At 42.4% G+C, this 25,730-nt stretch overlaps 1 protein-coding gene across 2 annotated transcripts in view; it reads left to right on the top strand.

Annotated features, from left to right (window-relative positions):
• Positions 1-25,730, top strand: part of sema6cb (semaphorin 6Cb) — a 201,060-nt gene that overhangs the window by 131,284 nt on the left and 44,046 nt on the right. For both annotated transcript variants that reach the window (XM_080501600.1, XM_080501601.1), the window contains 8 exons: positions 2,377-2,467; positions 5,099-5,221; positions 7,023-7,111; positions 7,232-7,449; positions 10,007-10,138; positions 10,348-10,503; positions 14,947-15,123; positions 16,977-17,114. In XM_080501600.1, coding sequence (XP_080357726.1) covers positions 2,377-2,467; positions 5,099-5,221; positions 7,023-7,111; positions 7,232-7,449; positions 10,007-10,138; positions 10,348-10,503; positions 14,947-15,123; positions 16,977-17,114 — 1,124 coding nt within the window. The remainder of the gene's footprint in view (positions 1-2,376; positions 2,468-5,098; positions 5,222-7,022; positions 7,112-7,231; positions 7,450-10,006; positions 10,139-10,347; positions 10,504-14,946; positions 15,124-16,976; positions 17,115-25,730) is intronic.

Genomic DNA, 25,730 nt, shown 5'->3' with positions numbered 1-25,730 from the left:
GAGCGAACACTGGGAGCTGCACAGACGTGATATTTGGGGCAGAGCTGTTGTGTTGGATTGCATCAGGGGTTCAGGGGTGTACTGAAGAGTAAACACGCGTGCCTTTTAAGAGTCTGAAATGTGTTTTTGTGCACATCCCCCCGAGGCGCTTATGCGCAGATTAGATGGCAGGAATTTTTCTTTTTTTTTTTTTTATTGTAAGCTTTGCTATTGTATTGTAACGTTTCAGATTGCCTATTTTCTCCTCCACTGGATGATGGTTTTTGTCAAATGTACACAGAGCAGCCATTAACCCGCCACCCACGTGTCCTGTGTGTGTTGCACGGGAAAACAGGTACACAAAACAAAGGACCGCTCTGGAAAAAAACTCTTTGCTTTAATGTTTGTTCTCCGAGCAGAACGTAAACAAAGCATAAATGCCACAATGATAAATGAGACTTTGACGAAGTGATGATCAGCATTACTGATACTCCCTGTTTTGATACAGATATCAATGTCACAATCATGTCAGGTTTAAAGTGATATAATTGCTTTGTTGTTGTGGTTTATTTTAGGACTTGATGGCCCTGAACCTCTCTGTGTAAAATACTAAACAACTAATGGCTTGTGTGTGATATTTTAGATGATTTGCTTTGCTTCTTTAGGTAAATATCCATTTTTCTGCTCCCACTGTTGCATCAAACATTATAATTGTCTGTTCTGAGTTATTCTTTAATCATGATTTTATTCTACTCCTATTTACTTTCTTGCAACAATTTGTCTGCCCCTTGTTTTTAATCATCATTAAGCTATATCAAGGTCATCAAGGTTATTATGCTCGTAGTACTTGTTGCATTAGTAATAATCACACCAGTAGTACTCGTACAATTGTCAGCTGCATCATTAGTATGAGCAGTAATACCATAGTAGTAGCAGTTATAGCATGAGCAGCACTCGTGTCTCTGCCACTAATAGGAGCTGGAGTTGCACCAGTAGAGGTAGTAATACTTGTACCACATGTCGTAGAAACGCCATTAGACGTAGAATTAGTCGCACAAGTAGTACTAGTTGTAGTTGCATTGTTAGCAATTGTAATAACAACATGATAGTAGTAGTTACATGAGTAGCAGCTACACCAGTAGTATTAGTAGTATCTTAGTAGGAGTAGCAATAAAGGTAGTTGGTGTCGCTTGTAGGATCACCATTACCAGTAATACCCAAAGTACGAGTGTCTCTGCCAGTAACGGGAGCTGTAGTCGCCCAAATAGTTTCACCAGTGATGGTATTAGTGCTTGTACCATATGTAGTAGTAGCACTAGCAGTAGCCGCACCAGGAGGAGCCGTACCTGTGGCAGCAGCAGCACTAGTAGTATTAGTAGCAGTGGTACTAGTTGCATCATCAGTCGTAGCAGTCACAGCAGTAGTATTAGTGGAAATGATCCCGTTTTTCGACTTTCCTGAACAAAAGTATATTAAAAAAAAGACGGTATAAATATGTCGAATGAGAGAAATGCGCCGTGTTTCAATGATAATAAGCCGCTGCCGTGGGAAACTGAAGAGTTCCTGCTGTTTTCGTTGGTTTTATAATGGACTGTGAGCTCTCAGCTGGTAAACACACCACCTTAAGTGTATTCATCCCCGTGTCCTGTGTTCTCATGGGCTTTATGAACGTGCTGCTGTCTAATTTACAACCCGAGAGCGTCCATTATGCTATTTGTTTACGTCTCGGCAATGGAAAAAACACACAATGTTGGACCAGAGGTTGCCACACATCCTTGGATCTAAGTCGGTTAACTGATTTTTATTGTGTTATTTGTCATTTGAATTTCATGATCTCCACCGTGGAGAGCGGAGCTGCACGTTAGCAGATTGACAATTACAGAAACATGTGCGTGAGATGAGTTTGACAGGAGTCGATCCTCTGCGCTAATGAACTGTTAACTCACCTTTACTGCCACAGAGGGCGCCGTCGCAGCTCTCACACACACACACACACACACACATCTGTGGGCCTCGCTCATTGTTGTGTCGGAGGTTTACAACCTTGTTAACAGCGGGTTGGAAAATAGCAGCTTTAATATCTGCGGCTGAAAGATAAACCGTCTCCTCCGCTCTTGACAGCGGGAACTCAAAACTTCACACGTTAGTTTTATGGAAATGACCCACGCGCACACACACAACACATTAAAGGAATCTTTACAATGCACGTGTTGCCGGGAGTGTCACTGCTGGTGGATTTATTCTGCCGTTAGGAAGCTGCTTTGCTGGTTTACAAGTGTAAAACAATGATGCTGTTCAGGCTTTTTGGATTGTTAGGTGTTTTTTTTACCCCTCCATCATTGACGCCTCCACACACGGCTCTGTAAAGCCTCTTTCTTTGTCTCCTCCCTGACCTAGATGGCGACGCTGGAGCAGGAAGGGGAGGAGGTGGTGGGACAGGCCCGGTGCCCCTTCGAGTCGCGGCAGTCGAACGTCGGCCTGTTTGCGGGTGAGTTGAAGACGCCGTTCACACCATTAGATTCAACACATTTCCTATAGAGCACCAGTGTCTTTGCAGGCCTTGTTTATGCCTCGTTTTCACGTGAAAACGGAAAACTGCCCTCGTCTTTTGGGTGTCCATTAACACAACGGTGCTCAGGGCCTCTGAAAAGGAAACTCTGTGAAAACTGTTCCCAACGTGGAACTTTCTGGCTCCATGGAAAAGGGAGAAACGTAACTTTTCTGAAACACCACTGCACGTGTGCACCTGGAGCATGGTCAATGTTTGTTCTGCACATGCTCAGTAGATAGCCAATAGCAACAATATTTATGTATTGACTGTGTGTGTGTGTGCGTGCGTGTGCGTGTGTGGTTTATTTCCAAAAAACAACCAACAGCACCTACTTGTGGCCCCACATGCTAACTATATCATTTTCAGTGTTTCTGCCATTTCTGTGTAAATCCACATCGTTTTCAAAACGTTGCCATGTAAACACAGAACTTTTATGAAACAATAAGACAAAAAGGATGTTGTCTTGTAAACGGATCCCCAAAACGCTGTGAAAGTTTAGAATTTTCACTTGAAAATATTGTCACGTAAACTGAGCCGATTAATCTGTGTAACGAAAAACGTTTTAATCAGGTTTGTTCATATTGAGCCTCCATGTTAGTTGTTCCTATGTAAGAATAATTATCCCAACGCTACACCAAACCATGAGATTATATATGATTTACACATCTTCACTTATCAAACGATGGTGCGCAAATCAAGCATGCAGTGAATGAAGGCCGTCCTCCCAAGAAAAACCCTCACAGGTTCCTCCGTCGTCGAGCTCCTAATGCCACATTTTAAATCCAGCTGGTTTCAAGTGAGTGAATCCAAACTAACTTGTGAAATGATCTCCACACTCCACTGACTGTTCGTATTTAAATGAGAAAAATATGACCTACTTGAGGTCATGTTTCATGGCATCAAAGGCGGCAGTCGTGCGTGATTAGATCGATTTTAATAGTTGGGTAAGAAAAGAAAAAAAATTCACATTTAATTTGAGAATCAAAAGTGTGACTATAAGGTGCGGAAGTAAAAGATCTTTTGAAATCCTCTAAGAAGGGTCTTTGAAGTGTTTTCTGCCACTTTAGACTCGAATCACGTCAGATGAAACTCTTTCTGAAGCCGTCCTGAGTTGTATAATTCATCACGCCAGCTTTTTATCATCTTTTTGTTAATTTTCTGCGATTGTTCCGTGAAGAGAGTATGAATACCGGCTGATTTTAAAATTGAGAAGAGTTTTGGGTTTTTTTCCCAGAAAGTTGAGGCACATGCGGTGTTAATTCAGTCGTAATTTAAATGTCACTGTTGCTCATTTCCATGCAGCACAAGGGAAGATTGGACCCCCAGAGAAAAGAATCACCTTTATTTCAACAAAGAACACAAGCACATTTTGTAAAATAGTGTTTATGTAATACACACGTGATTTCTGTTTATTTCACATAAAAACAGATTTTTTTTTCGTCGAAGACATGACGGGTATTTCAGTATTTTTCTCACTCAATATCAGGTGTTTTTTTTCTACAGAAACAAATAGTCTTGGAACATTTGTTATATCTTTTTGTAACCTTCCTAAATCCTCACCAATTAACTCTTCTTTTTTTTTTTTTACTATTTCCTCACTAACCCTACTTCCTGGTCTCCCTATAGATTGCCGAGTCATCATAAAACACCATCATGGAGATTCCTGATTTAATCCATTAACCTCCACTTTGAAAGCGTCCATCAGCAGGCTGAGACACCCTCCTGCTGTCACACATGCCCAGCACCACGCCAACACACTTCTCAGTCACGGCAGACTTTAATATTTCCTGGCATGAGCCCAAACTGCCGCTCGCCGATTGTCACTTCACGTTACGACGGATCAACTTTATTCCTCTTTAGTGAGTGCAGCACTAGAAATTCGGTCCATCATTTGACTGGAACAACGCATAAGTGTGTGCATGTGGTGGAAGGAGAGCGGTGTTTGTACTGTATTTAGTGTATTACAGTGGGTTCAGTTGGGACACGGTGATCTGTCACTGGTTCTTATGTTGCATGTTAGTAGTTCTGGATCTTTTCCAGCCACACTCTCGGATGAGAAACGTGTTGACAACCCTGTAGAAAATCGAATATCTTACCTTTACATCCTGCATGAAATTCAGTTTGAAGACTCTTTCGAGTGTCTAAACGAAATCCACCCCCCCAAAAAAAGAAATTCAGAATGTAATTTTTATCCAATCATCGGAAAATCTCACAGATCTGGACTCCCCCCTTGATGCTCTCTGGTTTGCAGTTAGAGTTGCACCTTTCTTGCTCATCACGGCGCGAGAGCAGCCGACACGCTGCCAAACCCGTCCAGGTCAAGTTCAGGGAAGAGCGGAGGGAGAGCCAAGCGTCAATCCTGCCAGGTTCCCACTGACATTTATGCAAAGTTCACGCGGGCTGTTATTAAGGCTGGCACATTTTCCGACATCTGTTCTCCAAAGCCTCTTTTTAAAGTGCAATAAAAGTCACCTGTGAGCAAAATAGATGGCTTAAGAGGAGTGGGTTATCATGGAGAAGTGGCAATGTGTCTCAATTACTCCTTTTCTCTCCTCCCCTCGTGCTCAGGTGGTGATTTCTACTCGGCCACCATGACGGACTTCCTGGCAAGCGACGCCGTCATTTACCGGAGTCTGGGAGAAAGTAGCCCCGTCCTCAGGACCGTCAAGTACGACTCCAAATGGCTGCGAGGTGAGTGTCCAGCACGTCGAGGTCTCACTTTTAGTAAATTAACGTTAAAACTGTGGCACATTGACAAAATACAAATATGGTCAAATCTAAGTCACACGTTCAGAGAGTAGGCTTTAAAAACTGGTCAGATAATATCACACAAAATACCACACACAGTTTTAATGCATCTTTGACGTTTCTTTTTTTAATTATTATTATTAATTTCTTCCAGATTTGTTAGTTTTAGCCGACGAGTGGCGCTACACAAAAATTGACATTATCAGTGTTTCTACCTTGTATATATGTATATATAGACCCCTTGTAAGTGCATCTATATAAATAAATCTCAATTTTTTTGTGGGTATACATAGACTAAATAAGTATATATAAAATGTACACACACCTATTTTGACACAGAAATATACATATAAAACGTATATCGAGTTTATCATGTTTAAAAAGGGTTAAGAAGAAACCTTTGACTTTATTAACCCAGAGGCACAGCAGCATCAAACCATGATGCTCCCTCCACCATACTTCACCAACAATTAAATTCCATCTGTTATAGTGTAGAATTTCTCTTAAATGCCATTTACTTAAATCCTGACTAAGACTTAAAGCCAGTTCCAGTGGCTTGATCAAGTTTTCAGCGTTTACTCTTACTAGTGTTGCTTTCCCTTTTTCTCTCCCCACACTGAGCGTCCTGTATCGTGTCTTTGGCCTCAGCTTCGCCGGGAGACTGGCCGCGGCACTAGATGGTTTCCATTTGTCAACAAACTGTGGACTGATGAATATCAGAAGTCCTTGCTGAGTTGTATGAAAGTGGAACAGGTTACAAAACCACCACAATTGTTGACCTGAGGTCTTCAGAGGTTGAGGGTTTTTTTTTTTTTTACTTCTTTCTATAGATTAAACTTCATGAACTCCTGATTCCAATTAGCTTTATTAATGAGAGCCTTCCCACCTGCAATGTGCATGTTTCAATGTTTATATTTAACTAAAGTGTTGTATATTGTACATATTTATGTGATTTGGGGTAGAGATTTTTCTTCTTTTTTTTTTTTTTTGTATATTTGTGACTCTGATGTAAATCAGATTTTATTTTATGTTATCACCAGTTAATGTAGAAAATTGTAGAAATTGTAATGTTTCATATTCTTCTTCACACCACTGTGGGAGCTGCTTCCATTTTCCATTTCACTCCAGGCCTTTGAAATTCCATTTTTTTCACCGATTCTTGAGAGCAGCGGATCTCTTATCACATCTCATACTAAACATTGAGGTACGGGGCTTGACATTTCGAGTCGGCGCTCGCTGTTGGAGATTAGATCAGCTGTAATTGATTAACTCTAATTCAGTTTGAGACTCGGTTCAACGTCTTGTTTCCGTGTTCCGAGTATTTAAGGGGAAGAAACGTCACCTTTGTTTTTGCACATTTCTTTGACCATCTCCGTCACGCAATGCATTCTCAACGTTATTTTATTCTTAAAATTTTTGCTATTACCGAGACAAAAACTGTCATTTCCCTGTTCTATGCAACGATTTTCCTTCCTGGCCTCATTTGTCCACCCTGCGCTAATCCACCAACAGCTCCATTTTCTCAGTACAATACAGTAAATTTGAAAGGATGTTTTTCTTACTCGCCAACTTGCGAACTGACTCATTCGACATTCAGCATTTTTCCTGGACCTTCTTTCCAAAGTGTGTGCGTCTGTTTACCAGCTCAGCCTCCAGCCGGCTTCACGAGCCGCTGTCATGTTAAAATCGAGGCATCATTTCCAGACTGACTGTCACATTTCTTTCTTCCCTCTCGCTCTCGCAGAGCCCCATTTCCTCCACGCTATCGAGTACGGGAACTACGTGTACTTTTTCTTCAGCGAGATTGCGGTGGAGTACACCACTCTCGGCAAGGTGAGGGCCTCCAGGCTCGCGCTTCTGCGGCGGGAACACGTTTTCCGAGACGCTTGAACGACGTCTCTTGCCATTCAAAGCACCTTCCTACCTGTGTGTTGTTTTTCCCGCTCCCCGCAGGTCGTTTTCTCCAGAGTGGCGCGCGTTTGTAAGAACGACAACGGCGGCTCTCCGAGGGTGCTGGAGCGTTACTGGACGTCCTTCCTGAAGGCGCGGCTCAACTGCTCGGTGCCGGGCGATTCCTTCTTCTACTTCGACGTCCTGCAGTCGCTCACCAACGTGCTGCAGATCAACCACCGGCCGGCCGTGCTGGGAGTCTTCACCACGCAGGCCAACAGGTGGACATTCACACATTTCAGTTCAGGGGCCACATACAGCTTAAGTTCATCTTGAAGGGGCCGGACCGGTAATATAGTGCCATGATAACCTTTAAATTCAAAGTTATCCATTTTTCTTTGTTGTGACATGGAGTATATATGATGAAAATGTCTATATTTCCACAAAAAAAATCTTTTAATGAACCCTTCTGTTGCATTATGGGTGTTTTTACAAACTCACCCCAACAGCATGGCTTTGAGGCTAATGCTAGTTTTATAACGTTTATGGCAACTTTGAGTAATACCCAAACATTTTCTGAGCCTTTTCAAAAAGTCTGAAAACTAAGCTTTCGCTTCACAGTTGATCACAACGTTATGAATGTTTCCAGTAAAGATGTTCCTTTGTCTGTGAATTCTGAGTTTAAAAACGCCTCACAGGCAACGCAGCGTTGTAATGTTTGTATGAATGAGTCATTGAGATGTCGAGAAAAACTGCTGTAAAATCGTTACAAATGTGTTGATCTTGACGGTCACAATACACTCGTATATTATAAATGAAAAAAAATAATCCTTGAAGCTTTTGGGATCTAATACATACAAAGACTAACGTCATTAAATAGAAAGGATTATATATAAGTAAAACGTGGCTTATATAATACAGTCTGTTACGTATATCAGTTTAACTATTTACATGAATAATCACATTTGTCCATTCTCATCTTCATCTGCATCTTCAATGTAACCTTTTTATCTGATTGATGAAGTAGATCTACAATCATTACATATTGAGTGCATTAATTTCCCAGTCTGATGTGCCTTTTCCGTATATAACCAATAAAACTGGGACATAAACGTCATGCAGATCAGACGGTAAACCAGAGCTTAATTTGATGTTTCATCATCCAACTTACATTTTTCCCCAAGTTAATATATAAGCTACTGACGGATGACAAGTTGATCCCTGTCCAGATTTGGAGTAGAATAACTTTTTTTTTAAATAAATAAGTAAATGAAAACTTTTCCAATGTCACATTAAGTGCAGCTTTGGTTCGGTAAATGTGATGTATGATTGTTAAACCATGAGTCGATGCTTGTTCCAGTCTGCAGCAGGATAATGTGCCTGTTTCAGATAAAATCAATTCGTACTTCTGAGCAGAAGTAGTTGAAGCACTGATATCACTGGTAAGACCTTGTTTACAGCGTTAATTAGTAGTCCTCCCCTGTCGCTCATTGACGTCCTCGATCTCCGGCGCTCGTGCTTCGTCTGCTTAAGTCTCTCAAAGCAAAGGTGGCAACATAAAAGGTTTTGATCCACTTGTGTTGGCGCTCCAGCCTGTGTTGTGTTGTGTTTGCTACTCTTAAGACATTTATGGTTTGGGGGGGAAGAAAATCCATGTTTTCTTTGATATTTTTACCCTTTGGTTGGTGGTTTTACTGGATCGGAGCCTCTTGTGGGCCAGTTTTGCCCAACTGGCCTTATGTTTGACTCCCCTGGTGTACAATCACAAAATACTGTTACAAATACCTTTACATACCACATGAAGCTATATCACATTAAAGATACTGTCACTTATACAACAGTACACAGTATGTACGATAATATTTAAAAAATTTCCCCCCGGGATTAATAAAGTAGTTTCGATTCCGATACTGTCAGCTGTACCTTATTATACGTTATTTATAGATATAAATAGACAATGATGTCAAAAACAGTACCATGGTTCTCTCTAAAATAGAGATACAGTCAAATGTATAATCTATCTCTAAATAGGACATACAGCTCTGTACAACCGAAAAAGTATGGGTTCTAACACAGAACCCTGTGGTACTCCTTGGACAAATTTAATCTGTCAGAGTGTCGTCATTACTATCACGGCACTATCAAATATATGTTTAAAATGTACAATATATAACATGAAGTATTCTTCAAGCCTTTGTGGTAAAATAGTACTGCACGAATGTTCCAAAGTATGTTTAACAGAACAATATATAAAGATTGTAATTGTCTATAACTTTACTAATAATACCTGTCATCTACGTTCTGGCATAAGAGAAGCTGAGCAGTAGTTTATTGGAGCTGGTTAGACTCCCGCAGCTTCATACAATACATATAGTTTGAGCCCTTTAAGCAATTATGCAGAACTGTAAGTCATTAATTACTTGCTATATAAATTATCCCCTGCGTGGAAGGCTGGATCATCAGGCTCTAATATGCTTGGCTCTACAAGCAGCGTCAGTTTCCCTAAATTACAATGAGATGGAGGAAGTGTTAAGCATTTAGAGCGGCGCAGTAATAACCCGCGGCCCCCCCGAGGAGGCGGCAGCAGACCCACCGCAATAATCCAGACAACAACCCTTTAAACAAGGTTGCAAAGTGTTGAGAGCATTCCAAGTGAACACGGAAAATAATGGCAGGCTAAACAACAATAAAAAATGGATTAAAGTCATATTTTGTGCAGCTGTCAGGATGCTGAATTGCCTTTAATAAAAGTGTGGAGGTTGAGCCGGGCTCAAGCGAGGCGGTAAATCCCCGGCCTTTGTCTCGCTCTTTGTAACGAGCGCTTCCTCTCGTGCGCAGCATCACCGGCTCGGCCGTCTGCGCCTTCTACATGGACGACATCGAGAAGGCCTTCAGCGGGAAATTCAAAGAGCAGAGGAACAGCGAGTCGGCGTGGACGCCGGTTCCGGAGGAGCAAGTCCCAAAGCCGAGGTGAGAGACGCAAACCGTCACCCCCCCCCCTCCCCCTCCCCCGACTGTGGAGTCGCTGCAGCTGCCGCCATAATTGTTCTTCACCGACATCTCTGAACGTTAAAACACCTGTCCCCCCCCCCGCGGAAACAAACAGCTGCCGGTGTTTTTACATCTGCGCCGCCCGTGGAGGCGGATTGATTCCCGGTGTGTGTGTGTTGACTGTGCAGGCCCGGCTGCTGCGCCGGCGAGGGCTCGGCCGCCGCCTACAAGTCGTCCACCACCTTCCCCGACGAGACGCTGACGTTCATCAAGTCGTACCCGCTCATGGACGAGTCGGTCCCCTCGGTGAACGACCGGCCGTACTTCACCCGCACCACCAGCAGGTAGACACGCTTTTTTTTTGTTTTGTTTTTTATAGCTGCTGAAACATGGATCTGGCTTTGTGCGGCGTGGCGTTGCAGCTCGCAGTCTTGAATCAAATCAGGGAGGCAACACTCTGCAGGTCGACATTTCAGTAGCGTCATTCAGTGCTCATACTCTGAATCCGCTCTACAATCCAAAGCTCCTACAAAATAGCTCATCAGGATTTCATCAACTACTGATGTATGAAAACAGCCTCACGAGTTTTAAATAGTGTAAAAGTCGCGACCAAGTTGGATTGTTATTATGGTGACTGTCAAAATAAAAGTACGAAGTCGCAGGTGACCATGGACTGGGAGTCGGGACACTCTGGAGGAAAGCATTGTTCTTATTGTTCGTCTACTGAGCATGTGCAGAACAAATACTTATTATGGCCGTCGTGCGGAGTGTTTCACAAAAGTTATGTTTTGTTTTTTTACGGTTGTCAAGCATCTACAATCATTATTAATTAGAACTTATTGAATATGAAGGCTCAAGTCAACATCTGTGTATGTCTTTGGCCTGTGGGAGGGAAATGTTGTAGAAATCACAGGTAGAACATGCAAACTGCTCACTGATTCCCAGAATTCATTGGTTGAACTTCCTGCTCCCAGAGGGAGAACCTCTCCTGATCCCAGTGTGACGCTCCTTCATATAAACTGCCTCACAAACGTGTCCAAACAGGCTGTGAAACAATCAGCTCAACGTTAAAGGACTATTTTGAGAATCAATTAGCATTTAAACAGTACATCAAGCAGCTTTTTTTTTTTTCTCGTTCCCTTCACTGTAAATTGAGTCTTTGTGTTTGGGAGTGAAGCTGTCGTCGCCTCCAGATCGCTGAAATTGAATATGTTGTTGAGTTTTTGGCCTTCGGCACCGATTTCTTTTTCTTTTTTTTTTTTTAACAAATTGGCTCCAAGTGAACAAAGTGTTTGTGCTTCTTTTGCCTGCTTTGGGTTGTTTTTTTGTTTTGTTTTTTTAATTCCTCAAAATGTATTCTACAATCCAAAAATAAACAGAGGATGCTTCTTTAATTCATCAGTGACTTGGGATCAGGGGGTCAAATTAATTTGATTTGTGGGGCCACACACGGCTCAGTTTCATCCTGAGTGGGGCGGACTGGTCAAATCGTGCCACGATAATATTCAAACTTAAACTTTAATGTTTTTCTTTTTGTGCTTTGACCAAATTAGAGCACCCTGCACTAACTTGTCAAACAAATGATGAATTTACTATCAGAACTTCAGATTACAGCGGGAAAAACTCCCTAAAATTGATTATGAATTAAATATAAATCTATTGTTTAGCGTAGCATAAACTTTAAACCCACAAATTAAAATCATTGCTTGGATTCAGACTTTATTCAAGCAGTAAGATATTTTGTTTTTGTTTATTTAGGACTGAACAGTATATCTTTTACCCTTTGAAACAGCCTCACAGGCTTCTGCTGAACATTATATAACATCATTATTATTATTATCATCATCATCTGTGGGGTCGCTGCCTTTAGTGTTTGTGTGACATGAAGCTGCAGAGCACCAGCATCCAAAATGTGGGAAATGGACGATTTTTAGATATAACATTGCTTATTTATTTTGGTGTTTATTAATTTTTTTCTGATCATATAAAACCGTTTAAAGGCACTTTATGCTGTTTGTCGTGATTCCATCTGCCCCACAATGTCTCAGGGTTTATTGATTACAGGAAGTAAATTAAAGTTACCGAAGGTGCTTTATAAATGTTGAGAGTGTAATATAGTAAATTATTTTATCATAAAAGCAATAATCCATACATAATACATGTAGAACCATTTACTAAAAAGGCTGAATGGATCTTTTCTACTGAATCAAATCAAAGGTTTGACATTGATGTTCTATTTAAAGCCAAAGTGCAGGTATAGCACAAGAAAATGTCTGTCCATCTATTTTCTATACCTTTTTATCCATGTTAGATTTGCTGAAGCCAACCCAATCAGATTATAGGCGAGAACAGATTAAACTCAGCTTGAAAAAGTACTTCAATGAGCCTCTTATGAGGGGGGCTGAGTGTTCTCTGACCTTCTGTATTTTCTCTTTAAAAAAGAAATGTAGCTGCTGCTGGGATCCATAGAAGACAACATTGACAGTAGAAACATAGAAACATCAGATTTACATTTAAAAGGGGGATAAAAAAAAAAACACCCTGACAACCACTTGACTGGTTTCATCCAACTTCCATCAAGCTTCAGCCAACTGGAGCTGATCCCTGCTGACTATAGGCGAAAGCAATGTATATAACACACACACACACACACACACACACACACACACACACACACACACACACACACACACACACACACACACACACACACACACACACACACACACACACACACACACACACACACACACACACACACACACACACACACACACACACACACACACACACACACACACACACACACACACACACACACACACACACACACACACACACACACACACACACACACACACACACACACACACACACACACACACACACACACACACACACACACACACACACACACACACACACACACACACACACACACACACACACAGGAAGCGCATGCAGATTCCACCCAAGCTGGAATCAAACTGGGGAAATAAGACTCATAACCACTACACCACCATGCTCAAAATAGAAACGAGAACAAATTAAGGGTTTTTTTTTATTAGTTTTTTTAATGGTGCGATTTTGTTATTCTCTCTGCAATGTACCAGCAGTGTTTTCACATTTATTGCTGCGATTAGCATCGACAAATGAGCTCTTGCGGAACACACGGTGCCGTCCCTCAGTAAAACCCCCGGGAATCGTTCGGCGGTCGATCCCGGCGCACGTGGACAGGAGCTTCCTCCTGCACCGCGCCGACCTGTCGAAGGCACGGCCGCCTGCGATGGTGCCGCCGACGGTGGAGGAGGGGAACGCTTGTTGTGACATTTGAGAATCCGCTGGTATCTGATCACGACGGGGTGAATGTTGAAGTGTCACGAATGTCTCGGGCAGTGACACACGGCTGTATATACACACACACACACACAGAGTAGATCCACAGATTGAGCCTCCGCACATGCAGGAACCCCCCCCCCCCCCCCCCCACCCCCCCAACGCCCGCTGAAGCAGAGCCGCGCTGACAGCCAGGCAGACGCTGCAGTGATTCCACGCGGGGGGAAAAAAACATGCACCGCTTCACATCTGCCGCCAAAAGCATCACATCTGCCTCGCCGTCCCCCGAAGAGGCGCGAGATAAATGAATTCTAAGCAGAAGTGCATCATGTGCCAGTCAAGTCCATGTGGGGAAACACACACACAGTTTGTGGGGGTGTGGGTGGTGGTGGAGGGAGGGGGGGGGGGGGGGGGGGGGGGGGGGGCAGTGGATGTCCTTTAAAGAAAAATCTGGGTAGAATATGTTCTCATTGAAATGATTATAGGCAGTTTGCTCATTCAAATCCCAGAGCTGCAGAGGAAAAACACAGGCAGAGGAAGTGAGAGAGCAAAGCTTCCCCGTGTCTGAACTGCCGGACTCAAGGTGCCCTTGAGCACAGCTTTAAACCCTCCACTCTGCTCCGGGAGTTGTTGGGAATCAAGCGGGGTGGTGTGTGTGTGTTTGTGTGTGTGTGTGTGTGTGTGTGTGTGTGTGTGTGTGTGTGTGTGTGTGTGTGTGTGTGTGTGTGTTGCTCTGAATAAAGCCGGACTACCTCGTAGGTGAAGACAGAAGAGAGGCTGTGTGGAGGAAATTGTGTGAACGCAAGGAAAGCTGATCGATGGAGAGGCTGTGGGTGGGAGGACGGACGGATGGATGGGCAGATGAATTAATAGGACGGAGGTATTAAAGGACGTAGGCGATGGAGGAAGGGAGCGGTGGGCTGGGAGATGAAGTGACTGATTGCACACAATGAGCTCAATACTCGCCCACTGGTTTGTTTTGTTTACCACCGAAAATCGATTGAGAAAACAAAACATCCACGTTAAGATGCTAACCGCCAGGGTATTCTTAGACTCCTCCAAACACATGACAGCTTCTGTTTAGGCTGTTTTCACTCTCATCTTAAGGGATCGTTGCTGTGGATTAGTGTGTTAGAACCCATCGTCTTAATTTCCTGAGGTTGGTGGTTAAAAGACTTAAGACTTGCGCAAGACACTGGGAAAAAAGGTCCCATTGGTGTACAGTTGGGGGTAAAAGTGGGAGTTTCCGTGTTAACAAACATTGTTTTCATAATATCGGTGTGTTAAACGTGAAACTTTTCTTTTAAAAAGGCAAAAAAAACGATGCGTTTTCACTTAAATCATTGTCGTGTAAATGGCTCCTATCGCCTTGGTTTTGTTTACCGCGTACATTCACGCCTCAGTTCTCTGAACGACGGTGTCCATGTCTGTCCCTCCGGTTGTTTCTGCAGGTTCAAGCTGACCCAGATCGCGGTGGACACGTCGGCGGGGCCCTTTAAGAACTACACCGTGGTGTTTCTGGGCTCCGACAACGGCCACGTGCTGAAGATCCTGGCCAGCACCGAGGGAGCCAACGCCTCCTTCAACACCCAGATCCTGGAGGACATCGACGTCTACAACCCCAACAAGTGAGACCGTCTGTCCACTTCCCAGTGTCCACCTTTAAACTTTGCTGTTAGGAGCTTTTCTGTCAAGTCTATATTTATAGAGGACACACTGGAGACCCCCAAAAAATGTTAATATAAAATATGCAACTGAAAAACGAATAAATTTTTTAAACTGTACACAAGCATGTATCCACATATGAACATGTACACTCTTTTTAAAATAGGAAGGGAAATGCATAAGTAACTAAGTACTATTAAACCAATCTAACGACTACCAATAAAACTGCATTACGATTAAAATGTTTATTAAAAGCCATATTTAAAAAAAAATAAGTATGTGATGGTAACTGTACAGATGCGTTTCATATATATATATATATATAATAGATTTCTTATATAATTTACAAGGGAAAAAAGAATAAAACCAAAAACAATCATCATAAATGTAAAAACATTTTTAGGTTATCAAACTGTGTTCTTTCTATCTTTAATCTTCGTTCCTGATGAAGACATGTTTTTATTATGCAAGCTATAAATAACGGAATGCAGTGATGTGCAAATTAGTTAATGTCGACAAACTCTGTGAATTAATTGTGACCCTGAAATGAACCATTTACAATATCAAAGGAAAGAAACACAACTGCACTGTGGGAGGAAAATGCATAAATAAATGAATATATATATAAAGAATGTTTAAATGAGTTGATATTTACAAAGCGATGCACAGAACGGTAAATTGACAAAACTGGAGCAGTGAACCGCGTTTTAGATCAGGGGCTACGGCCACGACCCCACTTTTTTTTAATATTGACGAGATATACAGAAAACTTGAAACGTGGAGTTTTATAGCTAAATAGCCCGAGCTGCAGATCCACTGCGGCGCTTCATTCACGCAGCATCACTGCTCCATTGTCCAGTTAATAGTTTCCCCATTAAACCTGCTCTCTGTCTACATTAGTGGGACAAGTGCTTCTTTTCTCTACCTCCACTGATGTGATGTGAAAATGGCTTTGAGTGCTGCATTCAAGTGTTCTAATGGGCGAGAAACCCCTGGTTAAAGTAAGGTAGTTATTATATGGTGCATAAACACTTGGTTGTCCTTTATGAGTTACACAATCAATGCGTAGCATTAAGAATATATATATATATATCCAGATACTAAACTTTTGGCTGAAATTGCTCACATTCAGTCCTCGGGTCAACAATTAACCTCCCATGCATGTTTTTTTGAACTGTGGGAGGGAAACACACACGTTATCCTATCCTAATCCAGGCATCCAGTGCATCTTCTTCCTCTGTTTGACTCCACATCCACTCATTTGATTGTAGATGTGATCTATCATAGCAGAACAAGCAGCTGAAAGAGTTTTAGTTCCGTTAAGCATGCTGGTGCATCACTTGGTTATAAAAGGGCAAAGTGGAGTCAAAAGGTTTTGAACATCTTGAACAAGCCTGCTGACACTTTAATGCTGCGTGTTTTCCCCATAATTTCCTCCTCTGTTCTGTTCTGCTTTTCTTTTTTTTTTTCCCACCTTCTCGTTCGGAGCCTTCTTCACTTTGTGTTTTCTTCACTTTGTGTTTCTCTCTCTTGCTTCTCCGTGTTCCGCCTTGATCCGTCCTGCCCACCCACTCTTTGGTGTATTGTACCTCTTTGCATCACCCTGTACAGCTAGAGGGGAAGCGCTCTCATTTCTCCCCGTGTCTTCTTTTGTCTTCCGACTACACAGCCCCCCCCCCAAAAAAAAAGTCTATCTGCATGAAGCTGGATCCACAGCCGGCGCTCTGTATAATTTTCAGACTGTGGCGCCAATTTGGGGGGGAACAAAAAAAAACGAAATTGAAAACGTCTGATGGTGACTGTCCTGTGTTCTTAGATGCAACGTGCAGGGGGAGGACAGGAGGGTTCTGGGTCTGGAGCTGGACCGCGATCATCACGCCTTGTTTGTGGCGTTCTCCAGCTGCGTGATCCGCGTGCCGCTCAGCCGCTGCTCCGACTACAGCAACTGCAAGAAGTGAGTACAAGAAGCACCCGCGTCGCCATTTCACTCTCTGCAGGGGCGCGGATGAACCAGCCAGTCCTGGAACTGCTGGTAACCAGCATCTGCTGCTTTCCTGTCCGTTTCTTTGTTTGTTCGCCTTTCTGTCTTTGTGAACTACTTTGTGCTGCGCAGGAATCGTGTGGAGGAAGGTTTTCTCTACTTCTGACTGAACGTGATTAAATAGTGTCGTCCATGTCACTTTATAGCTGCTTTGATAAATTGAGATTTCTCACTGGACATGGGGTGAAACTGAGCGTTACCAAAAACCCAAGAACGTGCAAACTCTACACAGAAGTGTGACAATCCCCCAGAACAGTGTTGGTCCGGATATTAAACATGTGGTGAATTAAATGCTGGGTTCAGGACGGAACACTTCACCGTAGTGGGATAGTTTGTGTGTCTCTAGGATCCTTACAGCTACATTGACATGAGTGTTGAACTGCTGGTAGAGCCAGGTGGAGGAGTCCAGGTGAAGACTGGCGCTCCAAGATGCTATGATAGCAGTGACACTTTGACTGAACTTCTCATATTGAGTTTAATAAAATAATGAAGCGTCTTCAGCCTCACCGGTTTGACTCCACATCTCATTGTTGTGACACAAACCAGTTGAATTGTCCCGTTTTAAAGCTTCTGAACGACTTGTTCCAAGATCAACAAGTCACCTCGGGGTTGACTGTACCTGGCAGGTGTCAGACGATCATATCCAGCTTGATTCGGACACTTTCGTACCTCTGTGATGTAAGACCAGGAGAAGCTTTTTCCCTTACGCTTCTCATTAATTTCCTAGTAATCGGTCTGTCGTCTTTAAGTTTCCCATTAACACGACAATGTTTCAGCGTTTTTCTGTCCTCATTGCTGGAAAAATGTCATGTTTATATACCAGCGTTTCTTAAAACATTGTTCAGAAAAGCTGAAAACGGTGTAGTTGGCATGCCAGGCCATAAGCTGGTGGCGATTATTTTTGTAATGAAACCACACACACACACGTAAGCAGAGAATAATACGCTATAAACATCGACAGTGAGAGTAGGTGGACATTCGACGACGGAGTTGGATTGTTATTACAGTGACTATTAGACCAAGGTGCAGGAGAATTTGGGCTTCGAGTCGAGACACTTGACTGTGGCTGTGGTGCTTCAGAAAGGTTGCTTTCTCCCTGTTTCCACGGAGACGGAGTCCAAGTACATCGTTCCACCTTGGGATCCATGCATTTTCACTGACTCCGAGCATCGTTGTCATGTGAACGGGACACCCAACACACAACAACAATTTGGAATTTGTCCCTTAAAAACAGTTCCTTAGTTTCATTAAAACAAGGTCTGAACAGGAACAACGATCCACAGTAAACCCAGAAATCTTGGACAGGTGGAGTCTTGGATGAGCCCAGAATTGAGGCGAATCTTCCAAATGTGACGGAAACCGCCGCCACAGCCCAGAAGCCTCACATGCACTTTGGGTTTCCAGCCACTAACAAAAATGGCACTGAGGTTTAAAACACAGATGGGTTTTCTGTCCAAGCCTTCACTTCACAGCAGCTCTGCCTGATTCACGGAGCTGCTTGTTGCCCAATTTCCCTAAAAAAAAAAAAAAAAAAAGAATTGTGGTGTTGGACGGTAAGTGAGCTCAAGATTAAACAGTGCCGCGAGAGAAATCCGGTGGTTAAAGGTCGAATATTGTTAGCAGCTCATTGGCTTCAGATTCATGAGTGACCTTCACATGTGAGCGTACATCATCCTGCTCTTATCCCGCTGTAATAAGGAGCGTTCCCTCTGTGCAAATGTTAACTGGCAAACTCAATTTGAGACTCAAGCATGACTGCGCCAAAGTTTGATTTTTTTTTTTTTTCTTTTTTTCTCTTTCAGCATTAAGTTTGTTTACTGGCACACACACAAAAAAAAAAAAAAAATCAGAGCTATTCAGAGAAATTGGGTTACTCAGTAAAATCAGAAAAAAACCCACATTTACATGCAGTTTGAATGGTGAGTGTGCATCAGATTTCTGCCCTGAACTCAAAACTGCTGTCAGTTATTTACTGATTTGATCCATATCACAGTAAATAACTTTCCCCCCTCGGTGCCTGATTTTTTTTTTTTTTTTAGAAATGGAAGAACGCGGTTTGTGGAAAGGGAATTATTTATACTTCAAGTTTGTGTTCATTTCATCCAGAACTGGATTTTTAAGCCAGAGGACACTGATTATGATCCTTCGTTCATCGGGTCATCGTAAGACGTATCGACTACTCCACTACTACCTACACAAGTACTTCAAAACAAAATACTCTGGAGCACCGACTAGTGGTGGAAACATGCATTACATATAATAATAAGTATAATATTTGTGGCGCTAACCAACAAGGTGGCCAATGCTTATTGATTTTACTGACGGATGGTTCAACATCACGACCTTAAATCTTCATCTACACTTGTTTACTATATATGGCTGTCATATATCTGTCATTTGTTGCTGCTTGTTATTCAAAAGTGCTGCCAAACTTTTGCTATTGCAATATTTAAAAAATAAAAAAGAAGTAATTTATGTGATCTATATCATCACCATTCTCCGTTCCAAGACACAGAGTTCAGGTCAGAGTTCAGTTAGTTTGTAAGAACACGCACAGTGCAAGAGCTATAGAGAGTTTAGGACATTTTACATTAAATAATAAATAATGTATCTTGAATCAAAATGTTTCATATAAATTGGCTTCATGTGGAGATTGTGGTCATTTTCTGTTTGTAATATAGGTATTTTAAAATATATCTAAAAGATACATAGACATTTTCATCATGTATACATGTGATCACGCACACGTGCAATAATAGACAAAAGGTTAAATATAAAGGTCATTATGGCACTACTTTACCAGTCCAACCCACTCGGGGGTGAAATTGTACTGAACTGATTGAAACTGAATTAATTTTTGTCCCAAAACCCAGATAAACTGGTATTTCACAAGGAGTTGATGCTGCACTGGTTTTCTCCAGTGTAGAAGTTAATGTCATTAAGATGTAATGACATTGGATCGTTGTTTCTTAACTGCTTTTAGTTATAACCAGCTATTACCAAAATCAAGAAACATATTAAACTTTTCAAGTGCACTGAATTATAATTAGATGCAGTTTCAACCATAAATAATCAAATCAATGAAAACATGTTTGTATGTAGAATGAAAATCTTTGTTTTTTATGCTGAATAGGCTGCATTTTCATTAAGAACTCTTCACCGTTTTAACAACCGCAACTGCGTTGTGGTGCAGAAATATGAAATCGGATTGATCGCTACTGAAATACAGTTTCAGTTTAGATCTTCATCTTTTTTTGTTTTCTCTTGTCTCAAATATAATGGATTTCACTCTATTCTGCCTTGTACCTTTGACTCAGGAACCCACCAGTGGAGAAATACAGCTAAAAGGAGTCTATTTCATAATGTCTGTCGTTTTTGGAGTGAAATCTGCTTTTCTATGTACAAACTGGCAGTTTTTGTATCGACCGGAAAAAAAAAAAAACAACAACTGGTGGATGGAAATAGAAAACACTTATAATAATAATAATCCCAGAGGGAAACTTCTTAAAATGTGTTCTCTGGCCGTGAATCAAACCCGGGAGTTAGAGCGCACAATCCAAACCGCCAACACCTAAAATAATCACCTCATTGTGTTACATTAAACACACTCGCTATGGGTCGTCGTGTTCCGCACGCTCTTCTAGAAGAGCTCCATAAAGTCTCGCTCCTAGAAAAGTGTTTGTAAGTAGAACACGGCGGAGCCTCTGTGTCCACAGCCTTTTGTTTTTTTGTCAAACGCTGTTTTAGCCTGTGCTAATGTACTTGCTCCCCAGCCTCGGGATCTATTTTTGGGGCCGCGAGGAATGCTGGCCCCTTCTAATGCCCCCTTTTCTCAATCCCCTCCAAGCCAGAGGAAGGATTTCTTCTCCTCGGCTCCCTCGGGGGGCCGAGTATACCCCCATAGCATGCAAACCCGCGGTCGCAGAGGCCTGGAGAAGCTCTCAGCGTTGTTTAGCCATAAATTGGATCCAGCTGATTGGCGAGGATCCAGCAATGGTGGCCACTGCAAGGTTTTTTTTTTCTGCTCCCTCAAACTGGAAGATGGAGGACCGGGGAGAAAATGGATAGGGGAGCGTCTTTCTTAAGCCGACGGGCCAGCTACATCCCCCAGATCCTTTTAGAGACTGGAGCTGCAGCTCACCTCATCCCGGGATTAGGGGCCCCGTAAGCCGCATCAGCACCGGCCAGGAGGTCAGGTTTCAGCCAGCATATCCTCCTTTACCACACCAATGAATCCGTCCCCCTCCAGATGAGATTTACTCCATCTCTCTCCGTCGCTGCCTCCATTTTCTCTCCGCCTCGGCTCTTTTCTCTCCCTCGCTGCAGGTTTGTTTTTTCACTCCAGGCCCTGCTGCCAATATTAGGTTTCAGAAAGTTTTCTATTTTGGAGCTGAGGCGATGAATTGTATGAAGGAGGAATTTTAATGAAAAAAAATTATCGGAAAAAAAGGGCAAAATCCTCAAAAATCTTCAGACTTTTGTGGGTTTTTGCTTTTTGATCTGAGCTGATACAACTGACTCTAGTAGATGAGTTTATTTTTAAATGATCTCTACAGTCTCAGAGTGATGTTAATTTAGTGTGAGGATGGTATTTTCTTTATGGATTTGCTTCTATTTTTACTGTTTAGGCCGTCGTTCCTGTAGCTGATGATAATTTAGCTGAACGTCAATGTAATTGCCGATACGGACATCAAAACCGTTGGAATGAATTATGTCAAACTATAAAACAACTGCTCCATATAAAAAAAGCATAAAATTCCTCCATCTTCTATTCCCACTTGGTTTAAGTTTTATAGAATAATAGCAGGCTCAATCTAAATATCGGTGACGGTGGTGTAAAAGCTAAATGTAAAAAAAAATGTTTTGGGATTTTTGGAGTTCATGAAAACTCTGCAAGGAAAAACAAAAAAAATGACCAACTACTTTACTTTTAATAACCAGACTATCTTCAGTCTTGTACGTTGCAAGATGGGAACCAATCCGACTCCCCACTTTTCCTCCATTTGGACCCCCCTGATGGATTCTGCCCTCTGCAGAATGAGAGCTGTAATCTTGGAAATGCTCTGAGCCACATTTTCCCATTTCTCCCGTTTGTCACATCATCTGTGAGGAAGAAACTTCTGCAAGTATCAAACTTAGGAGGTGCCATGATACACAGTGGTCGTAATGTTGTGGCTGATCAGTGTGCATTAATATTTAGGTTGAGGAACAGTAACAGTCAGTAAAAAAAACAAAAACACACACATCATACAGCAAGCGAAAACGGTTTTAATCTTCTCCTTCGAAGTTGAAAACATTTCTCTGTCAACTAAACTAAACTGTTGTCTGAATGTTTCTCTGCTTAAGTTTCTTATTGCCAGTCAAACATCTTTGTAAGGTTTTCAATATACATCCACATTCTCCAATGGATAAACCGGTTAGTTTGAATCCTTTATCAGGAAAGTGATGTTTATTTTAGTTTTGTATACTTTCATTTCTTTTCTTTTTAAATCTATTAACTGTAATACATGATTCAATCCTCATTTACCCAATTTTACCATATTGTTATTCCAATGACTGTCATATTAAAACTACAAGCCTCAGGGGAATTTTAACTGGGAGTTTTTACACGGCAGAGGAAACGTTGTTGTTGTTCTCCATCGACTTAGCATGTCAATGGATTTCATTTCTATAAATATTTACCACCACTTGCAGTCTCCAATCACATTCGCCCTTTCACACTCTCATGGAGGCGGCGGCCATCCAGCCATTGAGATCAATTTGGAGTTCTGTGTCTTGCTCAAGGGAAAGGGAAGATGGGAATTGAACCTGCAACCTTCCGACTGAGAGTCGACCTCTCTACCAACGGTCACACATGGTGCGAGTCAGAAAAGTTGTGTTTTCCCAGTTTCCCGGGGGAAACGGGGGCGCGGCTCCTTCAGTGGACGTTGAGTTTCCAGTTTTGTCACGGAAACGGTTCCTTGCCTGCTACATGGCTCGGTCACGTTCCACAAACAAAGTTCAAACTCTTTGAAAACTCCTCTAGAAAACACAGTCGCTGGTTCTTCGGCAGTTCAAATCATGGAAATGTTGTCGTTTCCAAGATCTTGTCCACCTGACAGTTGGGAGTTACGAGTCTCAGAGGAACTCTGCAAACTAATGGATGTTCCTGACAGGCCATGACCGCAGGCGAACACACACACACACACGCACGCACGCACGCACGCACGCACCCTCTGCGTTCATCACGGCCCGACCGGAGGACTGTGACGTTTTTAGGAGCAGCAGGGGAAACACGTGACCTGGTGTGATAGATGAACAGAACACGTGACGCCGTCTCGCACACAGCTGGACACAACGCCACTCTCTTTTTCTACCGCCGCTCCTTTAACTCTGAGCTTCGCTCCTGTCATGTAACTGTAGATGAATGGCTGCGATAGGAAGGGGAGAGATGAGATGCAGATCTACCTTTTGGCCAGTGTTTGAATAATTTATTACCGCGGATCTCGTCGTCACATATTGTCTGTCCCGCGCAGCGCCGAGAGTCACTTCAGGTCGCTGAGATCAGAGTTCTTCTGATCTCCAGAGAGGAAAAGAAAAGAAGATATAAGGGAAAAAAAAAATCCGATTCAAGGGGACAAAAAAGTGTTTTTCCTGACTAAGGGAAAGTTTGTGTTTCTCACCAACACTAGAGCGAGAAGATACACAGCGATGCATGCATTTTATTTGTTGTTCCACATATATATGTGTTGTTTTTGTTCTCTCCTTTTTGCAAATTTAATTACCCTTTGGAATAAAACTAATCACAGAATTATGCTGTTGAAAATTATGTAATTAGGGTAAAGTGTTTGTTTACCAAGGACGCTCATCACACACAAGCCTCTGCAGCGCAGGCCCGGAGACGCCTCGCAGGGTGTTTCATGAATACACGAGTCCTCCCTTCAGTTAAACACCTCGGGGCGAAACGAGGAGCTCCGTGAGCTGCAGGGTGTCTGCGCCATTGCAATAGAGATGGAGAAAAATCACAGCGTCGACAGCAGACATTTACTGCCCAGGTGGTTTCTATGGGATGTGACGGAGGAGCGGCCATGTTTACATAGTTTTTTGTGTTTTTGTTGCAGAAACATTTTGAAAACATATCTATTTCTCTAGAAATAAAAATTATTAAGTTGTCATGCCAGTCCACAAGTTTGAGCTGTTGAGAGTTTTTTTTCTTTCTTTTTTTTAATGAAACCACACACACATGTGCAGAGAACAATACTTTGTCACCTTTGTTTATAGAGCACATTAAAACAGCTGTGGCTGAAGCCAAAGTTCTTCACATAATGAACTAAATAAAAACTACAATAGAAGAGTAAAAACAGTGGAGCTCATTCCAAAACCAAGTTAGATCGTTATTACAGTGCCTGTCAACTATAATACTATAAGTCCCTGGACAATATGGACTGGGAGTCATGACACTCTGGAGCCAAACATTATTCTAGAACATCTACTGAGCATGTGCAGAAGAACGGTTTACTGTAGTAATGGTGTGTTTGACCAGTAGCAGCTTGTCCACAGTCAAGTTGCATTTTCAGTGTAAATGGACACCAAGATGAAAGTTGTTTCTTTAATTCTCACGTGAGAACTTTGTCGATTGTCTGCATGTACAGAGGAGGTCAGGGTTTGACCGATTGGAGCCTCTCAAGGGCCGGTTTTGGCCGACGGGAAAAGAATAGTCCTTATTGTCTTTGTTAAAAACAACAAAATTTTGCATGCACTCCATGCAAATGCTACATTATTTAACAGAGTAAAACATTTAAAAGAGAACACTAAAATGCATAAAAAACAACATTAATTTGACATCCCCGGTTCAGAGAAAAACATTTTGCATGAAAAATGTCTAATATTGTGAAACATGCATGAGTTTCTTCCCGGTTCCCGGCTGCACTTGCAGCGAGGGAGACGATACTTCACATCTTTGTTTTCCTCTTCTGGAGTGAGATCTGCTCACAGTGAGATTTCTCTCCCAACTGATTGTTTGCACACCTACGAGTCAACACGCGTGTAAACACATTTAAAGCACGTCACAGGATCCAGATTGTCTGTTTGTCTCTGTGCATGTTCTGCTTAAATTGTGTGCGCTTGCTGGGCGAACGCCGCGGTCCTGCAAACGTGCCAGCAGGTGTGAAAAACGTCGTCCATCCTACTGCTGACGGGCCGTGGTGTTTCGCAGTCGCACGGCGAAGGCCACCAGATACGTGCATCTCATTGCACAGTGAGCGATTAAACTCCTCAGAATGACGTCGGATCAGCGCAGGAGTGGAATCAACAATGCCGACACGTGGCTCTGAAAAGTCCTGAGTCCTGTGATCCTGCAGGGATTTGAGGCTACAGAGGATGACTAATGACTATTGATGGTGCTTAATGCAGACTGATTTAAAGGCTTGAAGGGAGGCAGGCAGGTCCGAGTCCACTAATGTTATTCACTAAATCACGAAGCCTGATATACAGTTGGGTACGTACTGTACTGACCTTTTCTGCTGACTGCCCAACATGAAAACCGACGGT

The sequence above is a fragment of the Blennius ocellaris genome (genome assembly GCF_963422515.1).
Source record: "Blennius ocellaris genome assembly, chromosome: 8".
Taxonomy (NCBI): Eukaryota; Metazoa; Chordata; class Actinopteri; order Blenniiformes; family Blenniidae; genus Blennius; species Blennius ocellaris.
This window is presented reverse-complemented; position numbering and strand designations above follow the sequence as displayed.